The sequence below is a fragment of the Carassius carassius genome, chromosome 2 (assembly GCF_963082965.1).
Source record: "Carassius carassius chromosome 2, fCarCar2.1, whole genome shotgun sequence".
Taxonomy (NCBI): domain Eukaryota; kingdom Metazoa; phylum Chordata; class Actinopteri; order Cypriniformes; family Cyprinidae; genus Carassius; species Carassius carassius.
In genome coordinates, this window is record NC_081756.1 from 15,670,373 (window position 1) to 15,695,771 (window position 25,399).

The following is a 25,399-nucleotide window of genomic DNA, read 5'->3' on the forward strand; positions in this document are numbered from 1 at the left end:
CTCATCACACGCAAATATCTACAGAGGTTTCCCCATATATTCAAGTCACTTAAAAGAAAATAATAAATATGGGAAACAGGTTTGAAAAATATTAGTGAAAGAAGACGGAACATAAATATCATTTGAATCGCATTATAGTCTTAAAAGTACAGAAGAGAAGGAACGTGAATGAGTTTACTTATTCTGCTCAAATAGAACAGAGAGATACTGACTTAAAGAATGTGTTACAAGAGACACCAATTTTCTTTTTATTTCCCTTATGAGATGATAGTTGACACAGACCCTAGGCGGAATTTGCCCATTTGCACTCCTTCTGATTCAATTTTCTGGTCAATGAATGTAATGAAAAACTGTGCCAATTTTTGATATATCAAGTTTCCAAGCACAGAAACATCTGTACCTCTTTGGTTTATTTTTAAATTACAGTGCCACAGTTAATCTACCTAAAGAGTCACGGACTCATTACTGTTTTCTCTAAAACAAGGTGAGTGAGTGTAAAAGTTATACATCTCAAACTGAACAGAAAATCATTGCTTAAATTAATCACACTTAATTTAGTGTGAATTTCTGCAAACATGATTCACAGTAATAGCATTACTCTTTACTTTTTAATGGAAGAAACATTAAATTCGCCAACAACGTTTCTGAAGAGAAACATATATGATCAAAATGAATCACTGTCTTTCAAATAGTCTTTTTTGTGAAATATAATCAGTTAAATGCATGTTCTATTACTCCATATTCACTGGAAAAAAAAAACTAATGTAAGCTGCAACCATGGAAGCTACTGTGAATGGAAAGTCAAAGATAAAGACTAATTAATTGGCAATAATACAGTCCAAACTAGAATGGAATGGGGTATTAAAATGCAAGTTATGCAGTTGTTTATCAATTATACAAGGAAATGTTTGCTAACTATAGCCATGCATATAAATCCTAACTCTACAATAAATGGTGCACATGAATAGGCACACAACAGTGACCATACTAGTGTTTTCTTCATTTCAATGTCGTCTTACTTAAAACAGAGGAAATAAAATCACTGGTAATGTTAGATGTCGTCTTACTCTGTGCATTGAAATCTACATACAAAAAGCTGGCTGTCCATAACATGGGGCAATTTGCACAGTGCATTCCAGTCAAATTTCTACACTACATTTTCTCAGCACACGCAATAAGAGAAAAAAAACAGTTTGTAGTAGTTTGAGAGTATAAATGCTGTAGATACACAGAGAAATTTATATAAAAGCATAATAAATACAGCAAACTTTGATATTAAAGCACTGCTTCACAAAGGTACGAATTGTAAGGCATAATAACCATTGAGTTTTGGAATTTCAGGTGTTCTGATCTTTAAAATGTTTATGACAGGCCTCAGAAATAACAGCATTGACCATGCCAGTGAACATTCACCATCTATGGATTTTTTTAAAATTGAAAACATCAAAATAAAAAGCTAAAATATCAACCTCTAGCAAGATACAGGAAGCGCAATGGCCAATCATTTGATGAATGGTCATATTATTTCACAGTATTAAAAACTGGAGATGTTGTTCTCACATGACCATGTATTAGCTTATACTGTGTCACTGAAAAATGTGTGTGGCATAGAAATCAACCCATCCCTTCTAAAAAAGAAAAGAAATAAATAAAAATTCCTGTTGAACAATTACCCATATAAACAGATTTAAAATAAAATTCCAGCAACTCTGAAAAGTACCACTGTTTGAATCTCATGATCCAGACAATGAATCGTCTGTGATTGCACTTTTGTGGAATCATGTAGCGAATGGATATCCATTGTGTACTATAATCAAATTCGAATTAATTTCCAGTATCATACTGTTATTTCATTGGATGCTCAAGCATACATAGAATTTGGGGGTTGGTAACACTTTTTTAACATTTTCAAAAAGAAGTGTCTTATGTTCACAAAGGATTCATTTATTTTATCAAAAATACAGTAATGTGGAGTATTATTACAATTTAATATAATTGTTTCTTGTAGTTCAAAAGAACAAAATGTATTTGTTTTTTCTTATCATAATAAATGCCTTTACTGTTACTTCTGATCAATTTAATGCATGTTCAATAAAAGTATTAAGTTCTTTCAAAAATAATCTTATTGACTCCAAACTTTTGAACACTAACGTACCAAAGATACTTTATCTATTTAAAAATTGGGGTTTTAGCAGCATGTTTGAAACACTGCAACCACTTACATAACGTTCACTGCTATGTTTTTTGTACCATACCATGGCTCTTCACAGACAGGGAAGCAGCATTTTCTCACTTCTTCCCAATAACAAACTCACCAACAGCGAGATTGTGCATTTAGCCACCATCTGGCATGTTTGTACCATTATATCAATCTAGCCACTGCAATCTAATCCATCCACTTTGGACATTCAACAAATGCTGAACATTCAACAAATGTTTTCTTCTATAAAATAGAATGTAGAAGGGCAAGATGTAGGAAGGAAAAGTCAATGACAAAGTGGTGTGTTGTATGTCTTGGATATCCCTTTTCCTCTAGTAGTGCAGCACAGAGGCCTGTGGAGCCAAAATGGGTCAGAACTAATGACCTTGAGGCAAAAAGGTGCAACTAACTCACTATCTAAGTCTTACTTTTGAATCAACCTGACCCAATGTTAGATTCCGAAACAGAATGGTCCCGTCCCAGTCCTTCTCCACCAACCTCTTTCCCTCATGGTCTTCAGTCCTGAGTATTGAGGACTCTCTCTTTACTGGAAGCCCTCCAGCGGCTGGGGGTTGCTGGGCTCGGGGGAACTGCCGAAGATCCAGCAAGTCTTTGTATTGTATCTCAGGCCTGATCATGCGTAGGCAAGCTTCCCACGTGACATTATCTAGTCCCGACTGCAACTCGTATCCCAAGATCTTCACTAATCCACTCTGGAAAGGGCGGATGGTCTTGTCCCGGATGCGAGTGGCCTCTATGGGGCGGCCCCCATCACGCAAGCAGATGCGAGTGAGAACATCCCGTTTGGTCCTCAGCAAGGCCACCTCAGACTCCATCCGACTGCGCCCGAAGCGCTCTACTTCCTGCCAGAAAGTGAGATTAAAAGCTTGGTAAAGGTGCCAGTCTAGTGCATTCCATTCACGTAATTTCGATCTTTGCTTGTCTGTTAATGCCAAAGGAGCTGGAGCTGCAGCCTTGCCCACCCATCCTGATCTTCCACTGGGCATCTGCTGCCTGGCGTTCAGGCTAAAAGAAACCACAGCATCTAACGGCCAGCACAGAGCATGGCGGAGCAGCACCATAGATTGGTCGAAATACTCTGAGATAAGGATGAGCTTGAAGTTCCGACGCACTGCTGCCACACCGCGCTTGACCAGCCCAAAGCTGAAGTTGGAGGTATGATCCAGACCAAAATCAAACCACATCAGGTTGTGGGCATAATGATTGTTTCGGAGTCTGGGGTCGTAGTACTTATAGGGGTTGTCTGCAAATTCGCCCAGTCCTTTGACAAGCCTGAAGGCAGGGGCAACATTTTTATAGTAGGCATAGGAGGATTCGGCTAGCGCCACAGGGTCTCGGAGGATGGAGAAATAGAAGGTGTCAGCTGGCATGACCTTCTCAACCTGCAACAAAAGTAAAAAGTGAATCACATTACAAAAACTTAAAAGTAAAAATCTTTAATCATGTAACTAAAATCAAATATTGAATATAAATGTTCATAGGAGATTTCTATAGTTTTCTTGCTTAAGATTCTATTTATATTCTGGACGAGAGTTAATAAAATAAATATGTTAAAAAAGTAGTATGAATCTTCAATTAGTTAGTCAAGGTTGTTTGAAAAAGAAAACATACAAGTGTCAATCCAAAGTATTTGACTATAAAATTTGCATGAATATTTGCCATTTAATATGAATAGTGCGGTCAAACAATTAATCGCGATTAATTTAATCCAAAATAAAGGTTTTTGTTTGCATAATATATGTGTGTGTGCTGTGTATATTTATTATGTATATATAAATACACAAACAAATACATATATTAAAAAAATATTTACAAGTATATATTTATATTCAGTTATGATTTGTATTATATATAAATATTAATATTTTATATAAACAAAACAAATGTTACTTAAATATAAAAATGCACCTGTGTTTATGTATATATACATAATAAATATACACATTACTGATATATATATATATATATATATATATATATATATATATATTTATATATGTATATGTATATATATATATATATATATATATATATATATATATATATATATATATATATATATATATTATGTAAACAAAAACTTTGATTTTGGATGCGATTAATCACAATTAAATCTTTATATAATTATTAGTACGTATTATAGTGCCACCTAGTTGCGACTCACAGGTTTTGATGCCAAAACAGCCAGAAACACAATAACACAAAAGAAGTAAATACATTTTATTACTTGGACCCCAAAATAATTTATCAAATCTGAACAGCCAGAGTGTGATTTTCAACACATCTATCTAAGGAAATGCCAGCTATAGTATGCTGAACCTCTGGTTTGTTGAACCGCATATGATTTCCCATTATGTCAAATTCTGCCACGTGAGGGCCTCTGTATCCTTTCACCCTCAGGGCGATAAAGGGCAGTGGGTAGCCAAACTGATACCCCATGGGAAGGGCAAATTTAAGGCCCTGCTCCTCTCCAAAGCGATAGAGCAAGTTGAGAACTGTGCTGCTTGCTGTCTTGTGAGTCTTCAGGAACATGATGTGGATGCTGGGCTGACAAGACCCCAGAGACTCCCCTTGGGAATTCTCAGAGGGAAGATAGTAGAGGGAGTGAGGTCTCTCTGGCTGCATCCAGCTAATGTAGACAAAAATGTAACAGAGCACAAAAATGTAACCAACAATGTGCTGTATAAGATTGCAGTACAAGACAAAAACAGGTTTTTGAAAAGGAGTTAAGATCAGAATGTCAACATTTTCATACCTCTTGTTGAAGATGACTCCCAGAAGTTGTCCAGCAAAAGCAATGAGAACAAATACCAGGAGTGCTTTCCATATGGGCCCCATCCGATAACATCCCAACCACCGCATTCTCCTATGATCAAGAGGAGGACAGTTAGCCTAAGTTGTGAAACTGAGCAGCACTGAAAGAGAGTGAGATGCTCATTAATAGAGCATGAAATCAGAAAAGACCAACAGCAGGATCATAAAAGGAAAGAATGTGAGCATGTGAAATTAGCAAGAACAGAGAAGACATGATTGGAAACACAAAAGTCACATTAAGAAAACAGAGTAGTGTGAGAAAATAGAAGATAAACAGGCAGGTGTATCTGCACTGTAAACACACAAAACGCTTGAATGCTGCTACTGGAAATTATCTTCAACGCTTTATTGCAAACTACATTATGCTTGCATAAAAAAATAAAAAGGGTTTAGAGTAAAACTAAATGGGCTGAGGGACAAAATATAAAAAAACCCGACCTGTTTCAATACGCTTGTCTCGTCTTGCTCAAAAGGATGCTGCAGAATTTGCTCGGACAAAGACAGATAACCGCTGTCATAAATCACATATTGCGCCCAGCAGTCGGTGCCAGTCGCAGCTCTGAGCCAGATACACTTACCGAGAGGACCGTCTGAAAACCATGATAAAACCCGGCCGGTATCAATATAGATCGGCGCTTGGTAACAGCAGCCACGGTGCATCTCGGCCGATGCCTTTCAAATCTGCCCGACGTCTGTGTGATGGAAGCGCTCCATCCGTGCTTCGTACATGGTCCGACACTGAACGCCTGCACGACTACAGTAAAATGCGTTACATTTCCCGCTTGCTTGACGCTCATGTGCTTCGTCCCAGCTTGTCGAAGACCATGGAGAAAGTGAGAAAAGGGACTGCTTCGTGTTTTGAGTGAGTGTGTGCGGGTTTAAGGGACCTGTCTGCTGCGAGTCGAAGCCTTGACGTCAGACCGGCTCTTTGCTAAAACACTAGTCTCAGAAAAAACACGTGATTGAAAGCGAAGCAAGACAATAAACAGCACATCATCACCCAAAATAAAAATATAAAAATATAATTAAAAACCATGCTGTGTATTGTAGCTAAATAACAATGTTTTATACTTTAAATAATTGTGTAAGTAGTAAAACAACACAAAAGGGGTAAAAATGCGTTTTAAAATCAAATGCTTTATCCCTTAAAACTAATCTTTGATCATCAAAATTACATATTTAAAAAAATATATATTATGAAAATTTTCTCATGCCTTAAAATAGCTTGAATGTAACAACACCCTAGGAAATACTCAGCAATGGCGTTGATTAATGGATTGACACATGTCTGTCTAAAAGGTCCGTGTATCTTTTGTTCATTTGATTTTCCATTTTAAAAGAAATAAAGATAAATGAGAAACAGTTTGATTTTCGTTTTGTTTAAGAAACGGAAAACGAAAATTTTGCTGGATTTTTCGTATTTTTGTTTATGGTCAAAAATGAGATTATGCTTTAATATTGGTTTGAATGTGTGGGCGGCGCTGCAACGCCACTTTCATCCTTCTGTTCTGCACCAAAAAGCAGCAACGAGAGCTCAGTTCATCTTCAACAGGAGAGAAGCGGCAGACAGCAGATCTTATTAATCCTGCCGATTCTTTGCTAGTGGTGCGTATATATATATATATATATATATATATATATATATATATATATATATATATATATATATATATATATAAATATTTTAAAAGTAGACATGTATAGACATATATATATATATATTTTTTTTTTTTTTTTTTTTTTATTGACAAAACAGAAATTACTGTATTCTATGACATTTGAATTTTACTGTAGGCCTATATGATCTACAACAACATGAAATATGATTATTTTTAGCCTACTAATTTTATTCTATGCCTATTTAAGAAAAACCTCACAGGTAGCCGTGTTTTCATTCACTATTACATACAGCAACTGAAGCTTTATCTTGTAGAGTGTAGTCTGCTGCACTTCTCCACACTCTCCATCCCGATAACAGAGGAAAGAGCTTCAGCTCCGTCAGTTTTGGTCAAAAGACACCCTAAATAACATGAAAACCTTACAAAACTCAACACGATGTGCTTTCTGCCATCTCAGTCTACATTAACTTCTTTCTGAAACATCAGAAATTAACCATGTTTATGCATCAGACGAACCATGTCTAGCTGGACATGTCTACTTTTAAAATAAGCCATTTAAATAGAAAAGTAATAATAATAATTTTATGTTTAGGCCTATGTAATTTATATGAAACCAAAAGAGGTGCAGTGTTTCCCGTCTGAACTCATTATGTGTAATGATGTCACAGCATCACTATATTCATACTGTCATCTACGGAATTCATGAATTCAGTTCATAATTCTAAGTATACTTAGGCTATAGCCTATTTAAAGCAGACTAATTATGCGGAAAACAACTTATTTTATTATAAATTTTATTATAAATGTGGGTTGGATTTTTCCCATTATTATTTTTTTTCTGAATGGCCTAGAATAAATTAAGTAGGCCAAAAATTTGTAGTATATTTTATTCCATGTCGTTGTAGATCACAGGCTAAAGTAAAATTCAAATGGCGTTTTATGTATAAAGTTGTCAAGTCTGCTTTGTCAATAACATGCAGCAGCCTGAAAAAATAATATTATTTTTTATTATTATTATTATTATTATTTTATCTTGCAAGCACCACTAGCAAAGAATAGGCAGGATTAATAAGCTCTGCTGTCTGCCGCTTCTCTGCTGTTGAAGATGAACTGAGCTCGCAGAATACAGAAGAGTTGAAATGGGCATTTCAGCGCCGCCCACAAAACAAAACAGAAAAACGAAAATCAATCCGTTTCTCATTTATCTTTATTTCTTTTTAAGTAGAAGGTCAAATGACCAAAAGATGCACGGACCCTAAAAGCATTTTAAAAACACCACATAGAAAAAAAGAAAACATAAAAAAAAATTCCCTACGGGGGGGCTTTAAGTTCAGAAACATTTCTCCCCCTCCCTTACCTCACAGTGCTTTGGTCCAAATGCCTGCTTTCCTCTTCTACATCACCTACACAAGTCCGGTGAGAAAGAACAAAGCCAACAAGTTGGGGAAAAGTAAGGCTGTCGAGGCTATTTTTTTTTTCACTTAAAGGTCCCCTGAAGTGAAAATCAAGTTTTTTTATCTTGTTTATTTGTCTCTGTGATGTTTTTAATGTGCTTTTTGACAAACCATGTGCCAATCCATTAATCAACACCATTGCTGAGTTTTTTCTCCTTAAAACTGTAGTATCCCAAAAGCTGACCCAGACATCTGCTACACTATCTGTGTAGTGATTGTAGTGTGTGGAGTGTTGCCAGAGCTAGTGGGTTTAGTGGCCGGGATACTTAGTTCGTGGTGCTAGAAGCTTTGGTTTGCACCAACTTTCGGCATTCACAGCAGTAGTAGGGCCCTATGAAATTAGTTTTATTTTTTTCAAAATTCCGTTTTTTCAGTTAAGATTTTTCTGGATTCCGTTTTTTTCTGTTTTAATTTTTCTCAACTCATTTTTAATGGTTAAATTAAATAAAAAAACATGTCCAATTAATTAAAATCATAAAACTTTTTCACATCAATTTATTATAAGTTTAACAAAAATTACATGTTCAGGGCCCTGTGAAATGTTTATTTTTTTCTTCACCATATGTTTTATTGTTACCCAATTCTGTGTTTTAGCATATGTAATTATTTAAATGCATAAAAACAACTTAATTTTCTTAAATTTATTTCTTAAAATAGTCTTATGAAATGTTTTTTTCCCCCCTCTGAAATTCTGTTGTGTATTTAATTTTTTCTGGTTGTCAAATGAAGGCATAAAACATTCATTTAATTTATCTTTTAATTATTGAAAATTAAGCAAACTTGTTTTTTGGTAAACAAAGGGGATTTACTATTAAAAATAAAACGTGGAAGAAATGTTGTGGGATTATTCCTTAAAAAGAATTATGTTTGTTTCATTTAAGTAGTAGTAGGAGTAGGAGGCTATGTACATTCTGCTGAACAATAGTAATAGATTTCTGGCAAATACTTGTCTTTAAACTAAACCAGACTTTTTTGACGGGCTGCCGTGAATACTTTTACAGTTCTGTGTATATGATACTATGTCTATGATGTGATATGACGCTAGTTTTACTCAAATCAAATGGTCAAATGCTCATGAAGTGACTCTCAGTGTAGTTCTGGAGATGTTCATGTGTTTACGTCCTCATTTAGTAAGACTGCAGATGCTGAAATCACCGCGAGCGTCACACACGCTTCAGTAACGTTATACGTGTAATAAATGAAGCCGCGCTTCTGCGCAATTCATTTACACAGACATGCAGAACATGCAGGATTCATATTTAAATATACTTTTCCGGCTTAATATTTACAGATATTAGTCCATATCCTGATTTGATGTAAGTGCAATGACCTAGTTTTGATTAATTCATTCAAAATGTGACAAATTTCGTGACATTACGCGTTAAACTGTAAATTCCGTTTTTATGACTGGATTCCGCGATTCCGTCCGCGTTTTCTGCATCGCGGAAATCATAGGGCCCTACAGTAGACATCTGCCTGCTGTTTGTCCAACGCCTTGAAACTGAAGTATCTCCATATAATGGAGCCAGTTGTCTTTTTTTTTTTAAATGAGTACTGTAGCCTCCGGGCTTGTTGCGGATGCCGCCATGTTCAATGAGACAACACGCGAGGGGAGGGGGAACAAAATCGAGGAGGTGGGGGCGAGCACAGCACAGAGAAGACAAACAAGCAAAGTGGCAGAATCAGAATTAAATATAAACAATATATCGATATATACGATATGTCAAGATCCATATCGTGTTTAAAAAATATCTAGATATATTTTAAATATCGAGATATCGCCCACCCCTAGTGAGGACAAAGCAATAAAGAAATGCTGAAAAGCAGAAAACATTGGCATGCACTCTAAAGATGTAATTAATAACACCACCTGACCACATGAAAAGAAAACAAAGATGTTTATTGCTACCAACCCATACACACTTAACTGTGTGAATTTCAATAAGACAGACATCCTGTTTAGATTTCCTGCATCTGGTTTCATACCTTGTTAGATGAACCAGATTAACTTTTTTTGTTGGCTTTGATCACTTTCACCTATTAATGTTCATTAATCATTTTTGTTGTAAGTGAACTTTTTTTATGTGTCAAAATATTGAATACACAATCTTGCCGACAACGCCAAAAATGTTAGATCGGACATCCATGCCAGGAATATTAGATTCATTCTGTTTACCAGATCCTATCAGAAGACATACGATTTGTCTGTTATCCAAAACTCTTAACAGCAGGCCTTGTCTGATACCCAAAATCAATTAATAAGGCAGTATTAACTAAAAGATTTCTGTTAGCATGAGAGGTTGACAGAGGAAGACATGCATTAGCAGAAAGCAGAAGACAAACTGGTGATAAAAATTAACTGCATCCCTTCTTTGTTTCTTCTGAACTACAAATCCAAGAAATAAAAAAAATAAAACAACAAAGATGTTGGTCACTGTCTTGAAGCAACACACACAGGTCTTGTAGTAAGTTGCTAAAGAACATTGTTGATTCTCATAAAATAAATTATAATAATAAAATATGTCTCTGTGGATTTAGTATACCAATCATGTTTCGGATTGCTGACATTTCACAAAGAAGTGTGATTTGGTGGTTGGATGAAGCCAGCATAGTTGCTTCCCCATGTTATCCCACTGCATAAATATGATGACAAGCTTCCTGTACCCTGAATTATGTGCATGAAAGTATCTGTAATTTACATATCTTGATGGCTCTATTGGTTGAAAAAATCTTTTAATGCAAAATGTTGCATGGTTTTGTTTAAAGTGGTCAAATGATGTGATTAAAATGTTGCCTTTCTCTTTGGAGTGTTACAAACTCTTAATGCATAATGAAGATCTGTAAAGTTGCAAAGACTGAAGTCTCAAATCCACAGAGATATTCTTTATCAAAGTTAAGACTCTGTCACGTCCCCCTAAAACGGTTCATTCAAACACCTCCCCACATGTCTACATCACTATGTGGAAATATTTGTGTAATACGGCCCAAATTTTCATGCAAGAAGGATTGGTTTCAGTGACCACAATTAGTGATGAAGCAGCCATGTCAGAGAGATGATGTGTGTTTCTAGGCAAAAGCAAAAGCACTTTATTTGGCCTTCCGAAAGTAGATGCATTTAGGAATCTTTAAGATTACTTACAACTAGGGCTGGGACAACACGTCGAGGTCATCAATAACGTCGACGCAAAAAATACGTCGACGCAAAATATGCACATCGATTCGTCACCTGTTTTTATTTCTCTAAAAAACGTTTGCAAAACGTTTACCTTATGTGCACTGAATAGGGGTGTAACGATTCACTCGTTTTCTCGATGCATCGATTACAAACCCTGTCGATTCATATGCATCGATCTTGAAACATGATTTTTTAATCGTGAATCACCGATCTTGGACAGTTATCGATTCAAAATGCTAAGAATCGAATGAATCGTGATTTCTATACCGATTCAATGCTTTCAAAATGTATACACATTAAATTACTACACGCACGAATTAATGGAGACCTTGAAGAGTGTTCGTGAATCGTGCCTCTTATCTGTCCTTCACGCGTTCCACTGTTTACCGACTGAGACTGTCACAGGATTGCGCTCGTGCACCGTTCGTCTCTGACGCAGCTGACGTGTGATCTATAGGACTCGTGTCCAGTAATGCTAACGTGAAGTAGTTATACTTTTCTGTAGTTTGTCAATGGCTCTCTGCATCTTACCGACGGACTTACCGGAGCCGTCGACAGCTGTGTTTATTGCATGGACGGAGCAGAAATGTAAGTGTCTAAATCATACGCACAGATCCATTGAATGATAAATGTTTTTAAACAATGCGGATGAACCGAATATACGAAGGAAACTTTTAAAGTTAACCACAGCATTAACAACGACCTTGAAATAAGAGCGCGAGATTTATCTGATAATCAGATGCATGAAAGTAGCATTTGTTTCATTAGCAAACAGACATCTGGCGCGTTTTCTCTCAGAATCATTCGCTGATGGAGAGGAAAAGTTAAATAGAGATGAAGACGTTTTCACACTGAAAGAGAAGCGATCTCGCTCTCATAGACGTGCCAGGCTATATCTGCAGCTAAACTGAATAAAAGCAGAATGAACTGATGAAACTAAAAAAAAAACACAAACAGTTTATGAATGATGCAGTGTTAATTGATATTTATTACAGTACAGAAACTATAAAGTATATTTTCTACCTTAATTTAAATAATTGCTAATTAAATGTAGCCTAGTATATAAAACAATCATAAAATTGCCATTAGGAAAAAAATATCGATTACAAATGATTGATTATTGTCCAGCAGTGTATTTGATTTATTACAGCTAATTAAAACTAATTAAAAAAGAAGATAATTTCTTGTAAAAAAAAATAAATAATAATAATAATTATTATTATTATTATTATTATTATTATTATATAGGCTACATACATAAAATGATTGTATTTGACATTTCTGTCACTTCTGAAATTATGGCTACGCCCCTGGTGTGACAAAATGTTAGCTTATACATAATACTCTTTAAGCTCTTTTTTAAAAACTTGGCTTACATACATTTTTACGTATGACATGTCGCATCATTAAACTATCATTTAGACAAAAGGTTTTTTTTTTTTTTCTAACCTATGGTTCTCTAACCATAAATGCTACTGTAATTTGCCCCCTGACTAAGCATTTTAAGAATTTAGTAAAAGCATTTAAATATTCCCGTGAATGCACGTATAGAATGCAGAATCGAATCGTTATAATCGAATCGATTCGAATTTAATTGTGAATCAAATCAATTGAATCGTTCTAAATTTGCAAAAATCGTTCTTGAATCGAATCGAAAACCTATGAATCGTAATCGAATCGAATCACTGCCTTGCCAAAGATTCACAGCCCTAGCGCTGAATATACGCGATGGCCGGATCAACATTCTGTCCAACGTTATAAAACCAATCCAGGGGTTTTTCTGCATTGATCTTTTTTTTGGCGGCTGTCAAAGCCTTATTTGATCGGTGAGTGATGTAGAATAGAATGACTGTGCTGCGCCTGACAGGGCGCGTACGAGAGAGAGCACTCACAGTCTTCAAACAACACGAGCGCTTCTTGCTCTCTCTCTCCCTCGTGCATATTAATCAAAATCATTAAACACGATAGAAAAAGGGCGAAACACCAAGTTTCACGCGCGCTCGCGCACTCACAGTCTTCAAACTACACGAGCGCTGTCTTGCTCTCTCTCTCTCTCTCTCTCTCTCTCTCTCTCGCTCTCTTTCTCTCTCTCTCCTTCGTGCATATTAACCAAAATCATTAGACACGATAGAAAAAGGGCAGAACGCCAAAGTTTCACGTGGAGCATTCAGAGATTTTTTTTTCTAAATGACAGGCTGCTGGCTCCCACTGTTAATTTTTTTTTTTTTTTTTTTTTTTTGGAAAAGCACTCTCTGTATTAGCTTAAAGCCCTAAAGTTTACATTGGTTACTGTATTCTTTCAATTGCTCTAAACAAGTATTATGGGTGAACTTTTTTTCAGTAAGCTAGGCCCTATGTGTTCAGTAAGCTTGTTTCAGTAAGCTATGTGTTTTCAAGGCTTCAAGGTTTTATTGAATGCTATCTCTATACAAGTGCAAAGTAATGCATTCTTAGTCAGTTTTTTATTTTGTAATTTTAAGAGCAATAAACATATATTGCAATGTTAAGGAATTCATGTTTTTTTCATTCAGATATGTAAATCAACATGTATAAATTGTTAGTAGTCAATTAATGGGGAGATAATCGAAATCAAATCGGTCTGAAAAAATTAATCGTTAGATTAATCGATGCATCGAAAAAAATAATCGCTAGATTAATCGTTTAAAAAATAATCGTTTATCCCAGCCCTACTTACAACAGAACAGCAACGCATTTTATGGATGAACCGTTTCGTAAACCCAGGAGAGGAGGTCATTCTGACTTTGCTATGACAATCCGGCGCTTCTGAATCAGCTACTTTAAGTATGTTTTGTTATTAGTTTAAATATTTGCTATTGACTGTTCAAATGCAGAGTTTTGTGCATTGTGCGTGTGTGCGTGTGTGTGTGTGTGTGTGTGAGAGAGAGAGAGAGAGATCAAACAGTGGAGTCAGCTGTCTTAATCATCCGTGGCTTGTGTACTGCAAACACATAGGAGCTTCATCACTGTGTCTCTCATACCACTCTGATCCTCTTTCGGGGTTGAATTGATGATAAAACAAAGTCTTTACATTTATTTTGAAAGCTGAAGCTCACGATTATGGAAATGGGTGTTATTTTTCCAACAAGTACTTGCGGTATTCGGCCAATCACAATGCACAGGGTCAGTTGGCCAAACAGGGCAGAATTCGCTCGTCGGAAGGAGGGACGCACCACTGACAGAAATAGTCATCTCTAGTCCCTTTTGCATTTAAATCTTCATTACAAGCAATCCCGCGGATCTTGATATTCTGCCTTCACAAGTGCATCTATTATGTTAATTGTCTTCTAAAAGTGCACATTTTCTAGTTTTAAGTCAACCCTAGCCAAAAAGTCATGTGTTGACTGTGAAACACGGTAGACTTTATTTGTATCAATTAACTGTGAAATTACTAAATTTCCATGTCAATCCATGTTCATTTTTACAGCGAACAATGCGCTGGCACTTTAATTCAGCACGTGCAGCACAGCAAAAATAGTCTGAATAACTGCACTGCTAAAGACGGAACTTTATTTAGATCCGGGTTCCTGCGGTGGAAACACATTAGGGCCTTTCGCATCGCTTTGTTTCTATGTTTAGTGTAATAAGTTACTATCAATCTATGTTCCTGTGTAAAAATATACAAATGTTATTTTTATATATATATATATATATATATACACACACACACACACACACACAAACACTAGGGCGTGTAATTGAACACGTTAATTAGATTAATTAATTATGGAGAAAAATAGCACATTAAAATAATTAACGGATTTAACACACCAGACCTATGTGGATTATCTGCCATTTCATACAGTCGATTGATGACTAATATGAGGCAGGGCAACAACTTACTGCATGATGGAGCCTAGAAAATATCCCTAAAATTCAAGATATGGGGCTAAATGCCCCTGTTTGAAAATTTGTCTCATATTTAGATCACATAGTTAAGAAATATCACACGAGCTGTAGGCTAAGTGCAATATCACATGAGTGCAAATGTGATACTCATCTCACACAGTTCATTAAGAAGTTAATATTGTGTTATTTTAGACACAATGTTGTCCGTTTTACTCAATTTTGCCAACCAAAATATAAAGACAAATCAGAACTGTTCATCCCCGAGCAACCCACAGCGACATTTAATTTCTTAATAAAGGTTTTGAATGAATTGCACCATTTGGCACGCTTAACCATTGGCCATAGTCACGTTGGATTTGAAGTGGCGCTGCACAGACCGATCAATATTTCTTGCTGAACCTACTTTTTGTCATCTCTGTTTGATGCTTTGCACAAAAATGACTTTAAATAATCTTTTCAGAGTAATTTCTCCAAATCTGATGTGCGATTAATTAGATTAATTAATCACCCACATAATGTAATTAATTAGATTACAAATTTTAATACTTACCAGCCCTAATATATACTAAAAATACTGTAAAAATAACATTATACATTCAAGAAAAAAAACCTCACCGCCTCAGACAAGATGGAGGAACCTTTGCTGCTGAGGTTGTCCTTCATAATGCTCTTGAGCTTTCCCTTTCTCCGTTTAACATTATCACAAGGGAAGTAATAGGAGAGGACAACTCCTCCAAACAAGGAGGAGCTTCGTAAGGATAAAAGGTGAAGTGATGACAGTAAAAGACAAGGGAGGACCAGGCATGTGCACGACAGTCATCCGCGATGGGCTGTCCCACTATTTTGTGTTCCCGACCTACGCACATTGTAACACATGCCCTCCTAAAATGCCTCGTTTAAACACGCCCCCACAAGTCTATGTCACAATGTGGGAAGATTTGCATAACACCACCCAAATGTTCACGCAAAGAAAGAAACCATAACTTTGATTCTCGCTTTAGTATTGTTGCTGCCACCGTGTTGTGGAGACAGGCGCTGTGTGTTTTATTGTGAAAGCGAAACTACTTTGTTTGGTCTTCCAAAAGAGGACACAATTAGAAATTAGTGGTTAAGTTCTATTTACAACGCTGTTCCCAACCAGATCAACCCAAATATTCAGATGTGTGCAACGCATTTTATGGAGGACTGTTTCCTGAACCTGGGAGAGTAGAATACAGTACAATGCTAGCTGTTCTGACTCACAGTCTGTAAGTATGTTTTCATATTTAAAGGATTTGCCACTGATGATTCAAACGTGAGTTTTGAGCAGTGTAGAGAAGCGCTTGTAGGGTTGGGTACCAAAACACAGTATAAGTCATTATAATCCGTAATTATGTCAACACTTGATGTAACAAATGGCTCGTTTGTAATGGGTTTTATTGTTTTTGTCCTGTCATGCTGGTTTTCTGACCAAAACACGCCTTCACAGTATGTTAAGGGGTGTAACATTTCCATTCACAAGTTTGAGGTATTCGGTCAATCTCAACTCACTGGATAGCTGGCCAAAAATTATGCATTCCAGGAAGCCGAGGCATAGAGGAGAAACAATAATGTACAGTATGTGGAAAATAATGTGTTTTTTAAACCTTAAACTGCATAAAACCATTTCATTACAGCAAATACACAAACATCATTAGCAACATCATAAGACCCCTTAAATTAAAGTGAGACGTCACTGTTAGTTCAAAGATGGCTCAACAATCAAAATGCGGGGCTAATTCTACAATGCAATTCAGCTGCTAAACGATCTTATCCTCACTAATCGACCACATAGCCAAATAATCCAAGTGATTACTCGGAATGACTATAGCAACGGAAAAGCGCTTTAGGCTGGATATCATTAGACCATATGTTGACACTACACATACTCAAGACAAAAGTACAAGTAAAATAAACATAAGACTGAATTAAGTGTAGCCTATAAGAGCATGTGGTTTCCAGGAGGAAAAAAATCCCAAAAAGAGTAAAAGTAGGCTGTGTGGTATGTGGTCAAACTGAGCTATTTGAATACGAGTCCTGAGGGATGTGAAGTTAGCGGATCAGATGGACTAAAAAATGTCCTTTAATACAAACGTTAATGAGTGTATTTTTGTATTTATCAGGTTTACTCACCCGAATGTGTTTTTCAGAAGCAAACCGCGGCTGTTTCCTAAAAAACGTTAGTTCGAGTGGCACTCTCCCCTTATCCACAACTGGCAATAATGCAAAAAAGCCCACCACACAGAGATTCTTGACTGTCCTTTAAAGTGCAATAAATACGCTCATACTCGTTTAAGAAGTACCTCGCGTCTGTCCCAACCCCCATCCATTACTTTATCCACGTCTGTCCTCTCTCTGAACGTGCCCGCGCGGCGCGCTCTCTGCAGTTCGCAGGGAGAGTACAACTTTCTCCGTGCTGCGGTATTTTCATCCCATGCTACATTTTCTTCTTATTGCTGCCGGAATGAAAGGGACTGTTATGTAAGGACAATAATTTTTTTATTAAATGAATCCATTGTGTGTGTACACAAATAAATATGTAGCCTAGTTGACAACTTTTAGGTTAACAATGTAAAATAAAAATAGCAAATTAAATAAAATTGTAAAAATATAATTTATTAAAAAATCGAGCGAATTTTTTTAAATTGCATATTATTTTGTTTTAAAAAAAAGTTATGTTAGAAAGTGTAGGCTATGTATCTGGTCATTATCTCTAGTTTTTAATCATTTTAAATCACTGTTTTACCTATAGTATTTTTCACTAAATTGCTCTGTGATGTGACGAATAATTTCTTCTATTAATTTTGATGTAAACTGAAGTACATGAACTATAGTATGTCACACTAATTTACATTTAATATATATTGGCCTTACATTTTCCTAGTTTTTGTCTGTCATGCAAAATTAATAAATGTGAAGTATGTGAATGTGGGATCTATTGCTTTCTTATGAGATTGAAGAACTGACAACTAGGTTTGATGTGTCACTGTACACCCAAACTATGCAACCCCCATCTGTTTCATTCGCATACAATATCCAAACCAACAAAAGCCCCATTCATCTCAGAGCTCTTGCTCAGCCAGATGATACTGAATAATAAACTTCAATGGGAGTCTGGGGATCACAAGGATCACACTGGTTTTCATCATCAGAAACCTGAATGAGTTTGTTCAATCCGCTTATTCTTTTCAGTAGACTGTATACGAATAATGCTTAGCACAGAGATGGCCAATTTTTGTATGCATGCATTTAACAAGCTTAAGAGAAAAGACACAATTCTTCACAAGGAAGACTGAGTAGCCTGAACGAAGGGGCCAGTTGAGGGATAAATGTCGGCCATCACAGACTTGTTTTGTCTTGTTGAAATAATCCATTGCCACCTGGATGTATGGTGAACATGACTGGGTAACACTTAACTACAAGTTACCAGTCAAAGACATGTCTAAACACAGCAGTGGCCCTAATGAACCACATGGAACAGCTGGAAGCCTGGAAAATTTACTCATCCTTATCTACCCTTTAATTTTCAGGAATGAAAACAAGGCTTCCTCACTTAAATTAAAATAGTTGGGTAAAAAAAAAAACAATAGTTTTTACTAGTTTTACTAAAGCACCTACCTAATGTTGGGTTATTTTAACCCAATGGATTGTGTAGTAAGTTGGTAACCCAATGCGTTGGGTTATAAAATAACTAATTTGTTGGGCCAAAATGTTGCTTTTACCATCTGGGTAGTAGTAGTAGTAGTAGTAGTAGTAGTAGTAGTAGTAGTAGTAGTAGTAATAGTATTGCTATGTAAATAAATAATAATATACAGCATACAGATATTTTGAGAACACTTTATTTCTATTACATTTAAAGTTGCAAAAACTTGCACATTAAATTACTTGCAATTGTTTCAATTTACAACATAAATATAAATTCACAAATAAACAAACAAACAGAACAAAGCTAGTACAGAGAGTGTAATTGCAGCTGAAACAGCCTTGGGATATGCAATGTTCAAAATGTTAAATAATCTAAACCACATATCAACTGCTTGTAAAAAGACAGTCTTGTTTCAGTGCCATTTCTCCCACAATAATGGCTGCATCCGGAAACTGAAAAATGCTGCCTTCGGAGGTCGTATTCCAAGGTAGGAAGGCATCAAGGCACGTCCGAAATCAATGTCAGCTTAATTTCCTGTCTCCTGAGATGCCTTCATCTGGCCAGTTTTTGAAGGCAGCATAGATGTATCCTTCGCTGCCTTTGATATCCCACAATCCTGTGCGTTCCATTCTGTAACAGTTAAGCCAAAAAATAAAGATGGCGTCTGAAAGTTGCGCTCGGTGGTCAGTTTGTGTGTAAATGTATGTTTCTGAACAACTTTTCCACTTTTTCTAGTGAGAAATTAATATTGCAGTAATGAAATATCCACTTAGTTATTACCAAAGCTCTCTATATTTTGCTGTAGATCATTAAACCATTACTCCGCCTCAGAAGCCTGTCCGAAATCCGTTTCCTAAGGTGCCTTCGTGCAAAAACGCTGCCTGCAAAGTCATTGCCTGATTAGACAGCAAGGCAGCAAGTCACCTGCCTAAGTTTTCGGATGCAGCCAATGAAGCATGAATTTTTATCCCAAAACTGCAGAACATGAGGGTATCAACTTTGTTGCTCCTCCTCTTCCTCCAGATACAGAATGAAAATTGTTCCAACCTTTCAAACAGAAATTTAACTAAACTATGGATACATAGAATCAAATAATACCCCAAAATGTATTGTCATACAGTCATGGCAAAAAATATCAGCACTCTTGGTAAATATGAAAAAAGAAGGCTGTGAAAATTAATCTGCATTGGTAATCCTTCTGATCTTTTATTTAAAAAAAATCACAAAAATCCTTTCATTGGATAATAATTTAAAATGGGGAGAAATATCATTATGAAATAAATGTTTTTCTCTAATACACATTGGCCACAATTAACGGCACTCTTATATTCAATACTTTTTGAAACCTTCTATGACAGTTTAACAGTTCTAAACGTTCTCCTATAATGCCTCTTCAGTTTACACCACTCTGGAATGGCCATAGCAGAAGCTTGGTTTTGTGCCCAGTGACCCATTTTTTTTTGTGTTGTTTTTGAGGTTTGTGTTAGGATTATTGTACGGTTGGAAAATCTAAACATGGCCCATCATAAGATTTCTAACAGAGTCAGTCATTTTTTTATTTTTTATCTGTTTGGTATTTGATAGAATCAAAGATGCCATTTGTCTGAACAAGACGTACAGGACCTCCAGCAGATATAGAGGCCCACGACATAAAAAATACAGCAGTATATTTCATTGTACACATGGGGTACTTTTTATCCCTGTGTTCACCAAACCCATCTTGAGTGTTTGCATGCTAAAAAGCTAATTTTTTACTTTCTTCTCACCATAGAAGCCAGTCCCATTTGAAGTTCCAGTCATGTCTGATAACTGAATATGCTGGAGTTTATTTTTGGATGAGCTAGGAGAATTTTTCTTGAAACCCTTCCAAACAACATTTGGTGATGTAGGTGCAGTTTGACATTTTTTTTTACGGTTTTCTGACCTCGAGACTCAACTATTTTCTCCAGTTCTCCAGCTGTGGTCTTTTGAGAGTCTTTAGCCCTTAACTCTCCTCCTCATCGTGCATTAGGACGATATAGACACACGTTCTCTTCCAGGCAGTTTCGTAACATTTTCTGTTGATTGGAAATTCTTATTTATTGCCCTGATGGTGGAAATGGGAATTTTCACTGCTCTAACTCTTTTCTTAAAAGCCACTTCACTAATTTGTGAAGCTCAATTATCCTTTGCTGCACATCAGAAATATATACTTTGGTTTTTCTCATTTTGATGGATGATTAAGGGAATTTGGGCTTTGTTTTCCCTCCTATTTATATTTATGTGAAACAGGAAGCCATGGCTGGATAATTTCATGTTCATAATCACCCTGGAGTGCTCAAAATTGTGAATATGAATGGGGCAATGTGACGATCGTGTACCCAGAGAGACACAGGGAGAGAGAGAGATCCAATAGCAGATGTCTTTATTGATGGGTAATCCAAATCGTAGTCAAAAACAATCCCAGGTCAAAACCAAAAAGACAGACCAAAAATAAACAAACCAAGGGAAGGAACAGGAAAGGGAACTAGGAAAGCGAGGGGACTCGGAGGAAACAGAAACTAGGCAGCGTGACATTACCCCCTCCTCCACGGAGCAGCTGCCAGATGCTCCACCCGTACCCAAGGGAAGACCAAAAACACAAAGAGAACAGGAGGGAGGTGGAGTGGCGGAGGACCAGGGGGAGGGACGGAGGGCCAGGTAAGATGGGGAAACAGAGACAAGAGGACCAGATAGAATGGGGAAACCGAGACAAGACGACCAGGTAAAATGGGAAAACAGAGACAAGAGAAGTGCAACACAAAACAAGGAGTCCAGGAGGGTGGTGGACCGGCGGAGGATCAGGGGAAGGGACGGAGGGCCAGGTCCTTAGAGGGAAACAGAACGAAAGACACAGACAAGAAACCCAGGAGGGAGGTGGACCGGCGGAGGATCAGGGGGAGGGACGGAGGGCCAGGTCCATAGGAGGAAAACAGACAGAAGAACAAAAAAAAATAAACAAAAACACCAGTCCAAGAAGGACATCACGTGACGCCCACCAGGGCGGAGCAGAAGACCACCACATCCGTGCGTCCGAACCAGACGCCCCCCAGGACGGAGCAGAAGACCACCACATCCATGCGGCCGAACCAGATGCCCCCCAGGGCGGAGCAGAAGACCACCACATCCGTGCAGCCGAACCAGACGCCCCCCAGGGCGGAGCAGAAGACCACCACATCTGTGCGGCCGAACCAGACGCCCCCCAGGGCGGAGCAGAAGACCACCACATCCATGTGGTCGAATGAACAGGAGGACAAGTCTGATTGGGCAAGTCTGAAACAAAGAACATGAACAAGTTAAGGGTAGCCTCCGTGGCCACAACAGGATCAGTCGGGTGCTCAGAGAGTTCGACTGAGACGTGACCAGGCTCTGGAAGTTCCGCAGAGGTGAGGAGAGACTCTGGTAGATCAGCAGATACGTGGAGAGGCTCTGGTAGTTCAGCAGAAACGTGGAACGGCTCTGGTAGTTCAGCAGAGACGTGGAGAGGCTCCGATAGTTCAACAGAGAAATGACGAGACTCTGGTACTCCCATGGTGTTTCTACTGGGTTCCGGAAGATCACTGCTGACTTGACTCCGCTCATGAAGATTATTGGTGACTTGCATTTGTTCATGAAGATCATTGGTGACTTATATTTGTTCATGAAGATCAATGGCTCCATGAGCACCTGACTCGACTCTGGAGGGTCCACGAGCACCTGACTCGACTTTGGAGGGTCAACCGGAACCTGACTCAACTCTGGAAAGTCAACGGGCACCGGACTCAACTCTGGAAGGTCAACAGGAATCTGATTTGATTCTGGAGGATCAACTGGAACGTGACTCGACTCTGGATGGTCAACAGGAACCTGACTCGACTCTGGATAGTCAACTGGAACCTGACTCAACTCTGGAGGGTCAACAGGAATATGACTCGACTCTGGAGGGTCAACGGGAATATGACTCGACTCTGGAGGGTTAACCGGAACCTGGCTCAACTCTGGAGGGTCAACGGGAACCTGACTCAACTCTGGAGGGTCAACGGGAACCTGACTCAACTCTGGAGGGTCAACGGGAATATGACTCAACTCTGGAAGGTCAACCGGAACCTGACTCAACTCTGGAGAGTCAACGGGAACCTGACTCAACTCAGGAAAGCCCACTGTAGCTGCCATCCTCTGCAGTGGCTCCGGGCTGGCGGCCACCTTGTGCAGTGGCGCTGGGTTGGTGGCCATCTTGTACTGTGGTGCTGGCTCAGCAGACGTGACGTGAACAGTCTCTGGATTAGCAGACGTGACGTGAACACTCCTGGGAATCTCTAGGATCTTTGACAGCATGGAGAAATAATCCAAAAACATCTCAGCGGCCATCTTGGGCGTTGGCACTGAGCTGGCGGCCATCTTGCACTGTGGTGCTGGGCTGGTGACCACTTTGTGCTGTGGCGCTGTGCTGGCGTCCATCTTGTGATGTAATGCAAGTCTTGTGATGCAGACTTGCGCCTCCTTTCCCCTCTCCGTCCACAATGGTGAGACGGCGGCTCCCATCCGTTCCTCCCGAACCCAGGGTCGACGGGGGGCCATAGTGGAGAGTGATGCCGGAACTCCTCTCGACCACTCACTCCTGAGTGACCTCCCCTGGTCCCACGAAACACGACCAGGCGAGTACCCTCAAAACCATTCCATGACTGGGGAGGAAATATGAACAGACATACCGCTGGATCTCAGGGATGGAGTCCTTCTGTGACGATCGTGTACCCAGAGAGACACAGGGAGAGAGAGAGATCCAATAGCAGATGTCTTTATTGATGGGTAATCCAAATCGTAGTCAAAAACAATCCCAGGTCAAAACCAAAAAGACAGTCCAAAAATAAACAAACAAAGGGAAGGAACAGGAAAGGGAGCTAGGAAAGCGAGGGGACTCGGAGGACGAGCAGATCAGGAAGAATCTCGGGAAATGAGAATGCTGGATACATGAAGGGTAAGGACTCCATACAAACAACAGGAAAAGACTGGTATTTATAGGGAGGCTAATGACAATAAAGTGACTCCACCTGCTGCAATTAACAGGAGTGCAATTATTGTGATGACAGGACAAGACTAGAGGAATTCTAGTGCCTATGGTGAAGTGCCTAAGGGGAAGTGAGCCCACTAGTGGACACCCAGGGAAAAAGAGACTAGGCAGCGTGACAGGGAATTTCTAGGGGTGCCAATAATTGTGTCCAACGTGTATTTGAGAAAAACATTCATTTCATAATGATATTTCCCCCCATTTTAAATTCTTAATATCCAATGGAAGTTTAGATTTTTTTTTAATAAAAGATCAAAAGGATTAACAATGCAGATACATTTTCACAGGCTCCTTTGATCATATTTACTTCATGACCAATATTTTTTGGCCATGACTGTAAATCATGCACTTACCCACTTTGTATGGCATTGAAGGAGGATGGCAGGGTTTTAATCCAACTTTAATGCAATCTCTAAATAACCCTAACAACATTACAAAGTAACACATTTGCACAATGTCTGCACACGTTCTACGTCACCAACTTGCCTGCCCACAAACAGTAACATTTCTGCGTGGTTAACATCATGTCGATAAGACGCTGTATCCTACGCTGTGAGAGTAAATTTATTTCATCACATTTTATAATTACCACAAACTTGTTAACACTTGACACTTACCACTGAAACCTCCTACTCCAGTCGTGCTTGCGAATCAGTCTCTTGTCGATCAGCCATTTTAACCATTTCATTATCAGACTTCGGCTCGAATTGGTGATGTACAAACAATACTACCATATCTTTTCTATGTATTGACAATGGGATTTTGTTTCCAACACGCGCTGTACGCAGTAGACCAATCCAGAGCCAATCTCTACAGCTCTGGACTAAAAAGGACTGCGCCATCTGACCAATCACTGCAGTGAGGGCTCACGGAAAGGAGGGGTTTAGAGAGACTAATTCTTTGAAGTGCTTCGCACAAATTGTTTATGAATCATTTAGAAATGAGGTCAAATTAAATCTATTTTTTGAGAAAACTAACGTGTTTTTTGACTCTTTAAGAGACTCATAAAACAATATTAGCAACCCTAAAAATGTTTCAAAATTAACATTTTATTTATCATTATATTTATATGTCCAATTACATTTGAGTATAAAAATGGTTGTAATTCCTAGGCATTTTTGTTCAACCCCTTGAATTAAAGCTTAAAGTCTGCACTTCAATTTTATCTTGATTGTTTCATTTTAATTATATTCTGGTGGTATACCGAGTCAAAATTATGAAAATTGTGTCAGTGTCCAAACAACTGCATGAGAGGTGTTTGCCAAATGTTTATAAATAAAATACAGTGTGTGTCATTAAGAAGTCACATGACCAGGAAGTGAAATAGACTTAAAATTAAAAAAAAAAAAAAAAATATATATATATATATATATATATACAACCTGAATTCCGGAAAAGTTGGGACGTTTTTTAAATTTTAATAAAATGAAAACTAAAAGACTTTCAAATCACATGAGCCAATATTTTATTCACAATAGAACATAGATAACATAGCAAATGTTTAAACTGAGAAAGTTTACAAT

General features: G+C 37.9%; 1 protein-coding gene across 2 annotated transcripts; it reads right to left on the bottom strand.

Moving 5' to 3' along the window:
- Window positions 1-1,486: 1,486 nt before the first annotated feature.
- LOC132104211 (galactose-3-O-sulfotransferase 2-like) lies at window positions 1,487-17,490 on the bottom strand. 2 transcript variants are annotated; one of them, XM_059509522.1, is made up of 4 exons: window positions 17,302-17,490; window positions 4,977-5,087; window positions 4,541-4,850; window positions 1,487-3,603 (listed from the first exon to the last, which is right to left on the bottom strand). In XM_059509522.1, the coding sequence occupies exons 2-4, from the start codon at window positions 5,081-5,083 to the stop codon at window positions 2,614-2,616; spliced, it is 1,407 nt and encodes a 468-aa protein (XP_059365505.1). In that variant the 5' UTR covers window positions 5,084-5,087; window positions 17,302-17,490; the 3' UTR covers window positions 1,487-2,613. The 2 variants fall into 2 exon arrangements, with proteins under 2 accessions (XP_059365505.1, XP_059365496.1); XM_059509513.1 differs by lacking the exon at window positions 17,302-17,490 and adding an exon at window positions 5,614-5,938.
- Between the last annotated feature and the right edge of the window lie 7,909 nt (window positions 17,491-25,399).

What these genes read in the sequence shown, in the direction of transcription:
- LOC132104211 (XM_059509513.1), bottom strand. Translation starts at nt 5,636, where the DNA reads ATGGTTTTCAGACGGTCCTCTCG. An exon ending in GTTTTCAGACGGTCCTCTCG is followed by an intron (nt 5,088 to 5,613) that starts GTAAGTGTATCT and finishes TCTTGATCATAG; the next exon opens with GAGAATGCGGTGGTTGGGAT. An exon ending in TGCGGTTCAACAAACCAGAG is followed by an intron (nt 3,604 to 4,540) that starts GTTCAGCATACT and finishes CTTTTGTTGCAG; the next exon opens with GTTGAGAAGGTCATGCCAGC.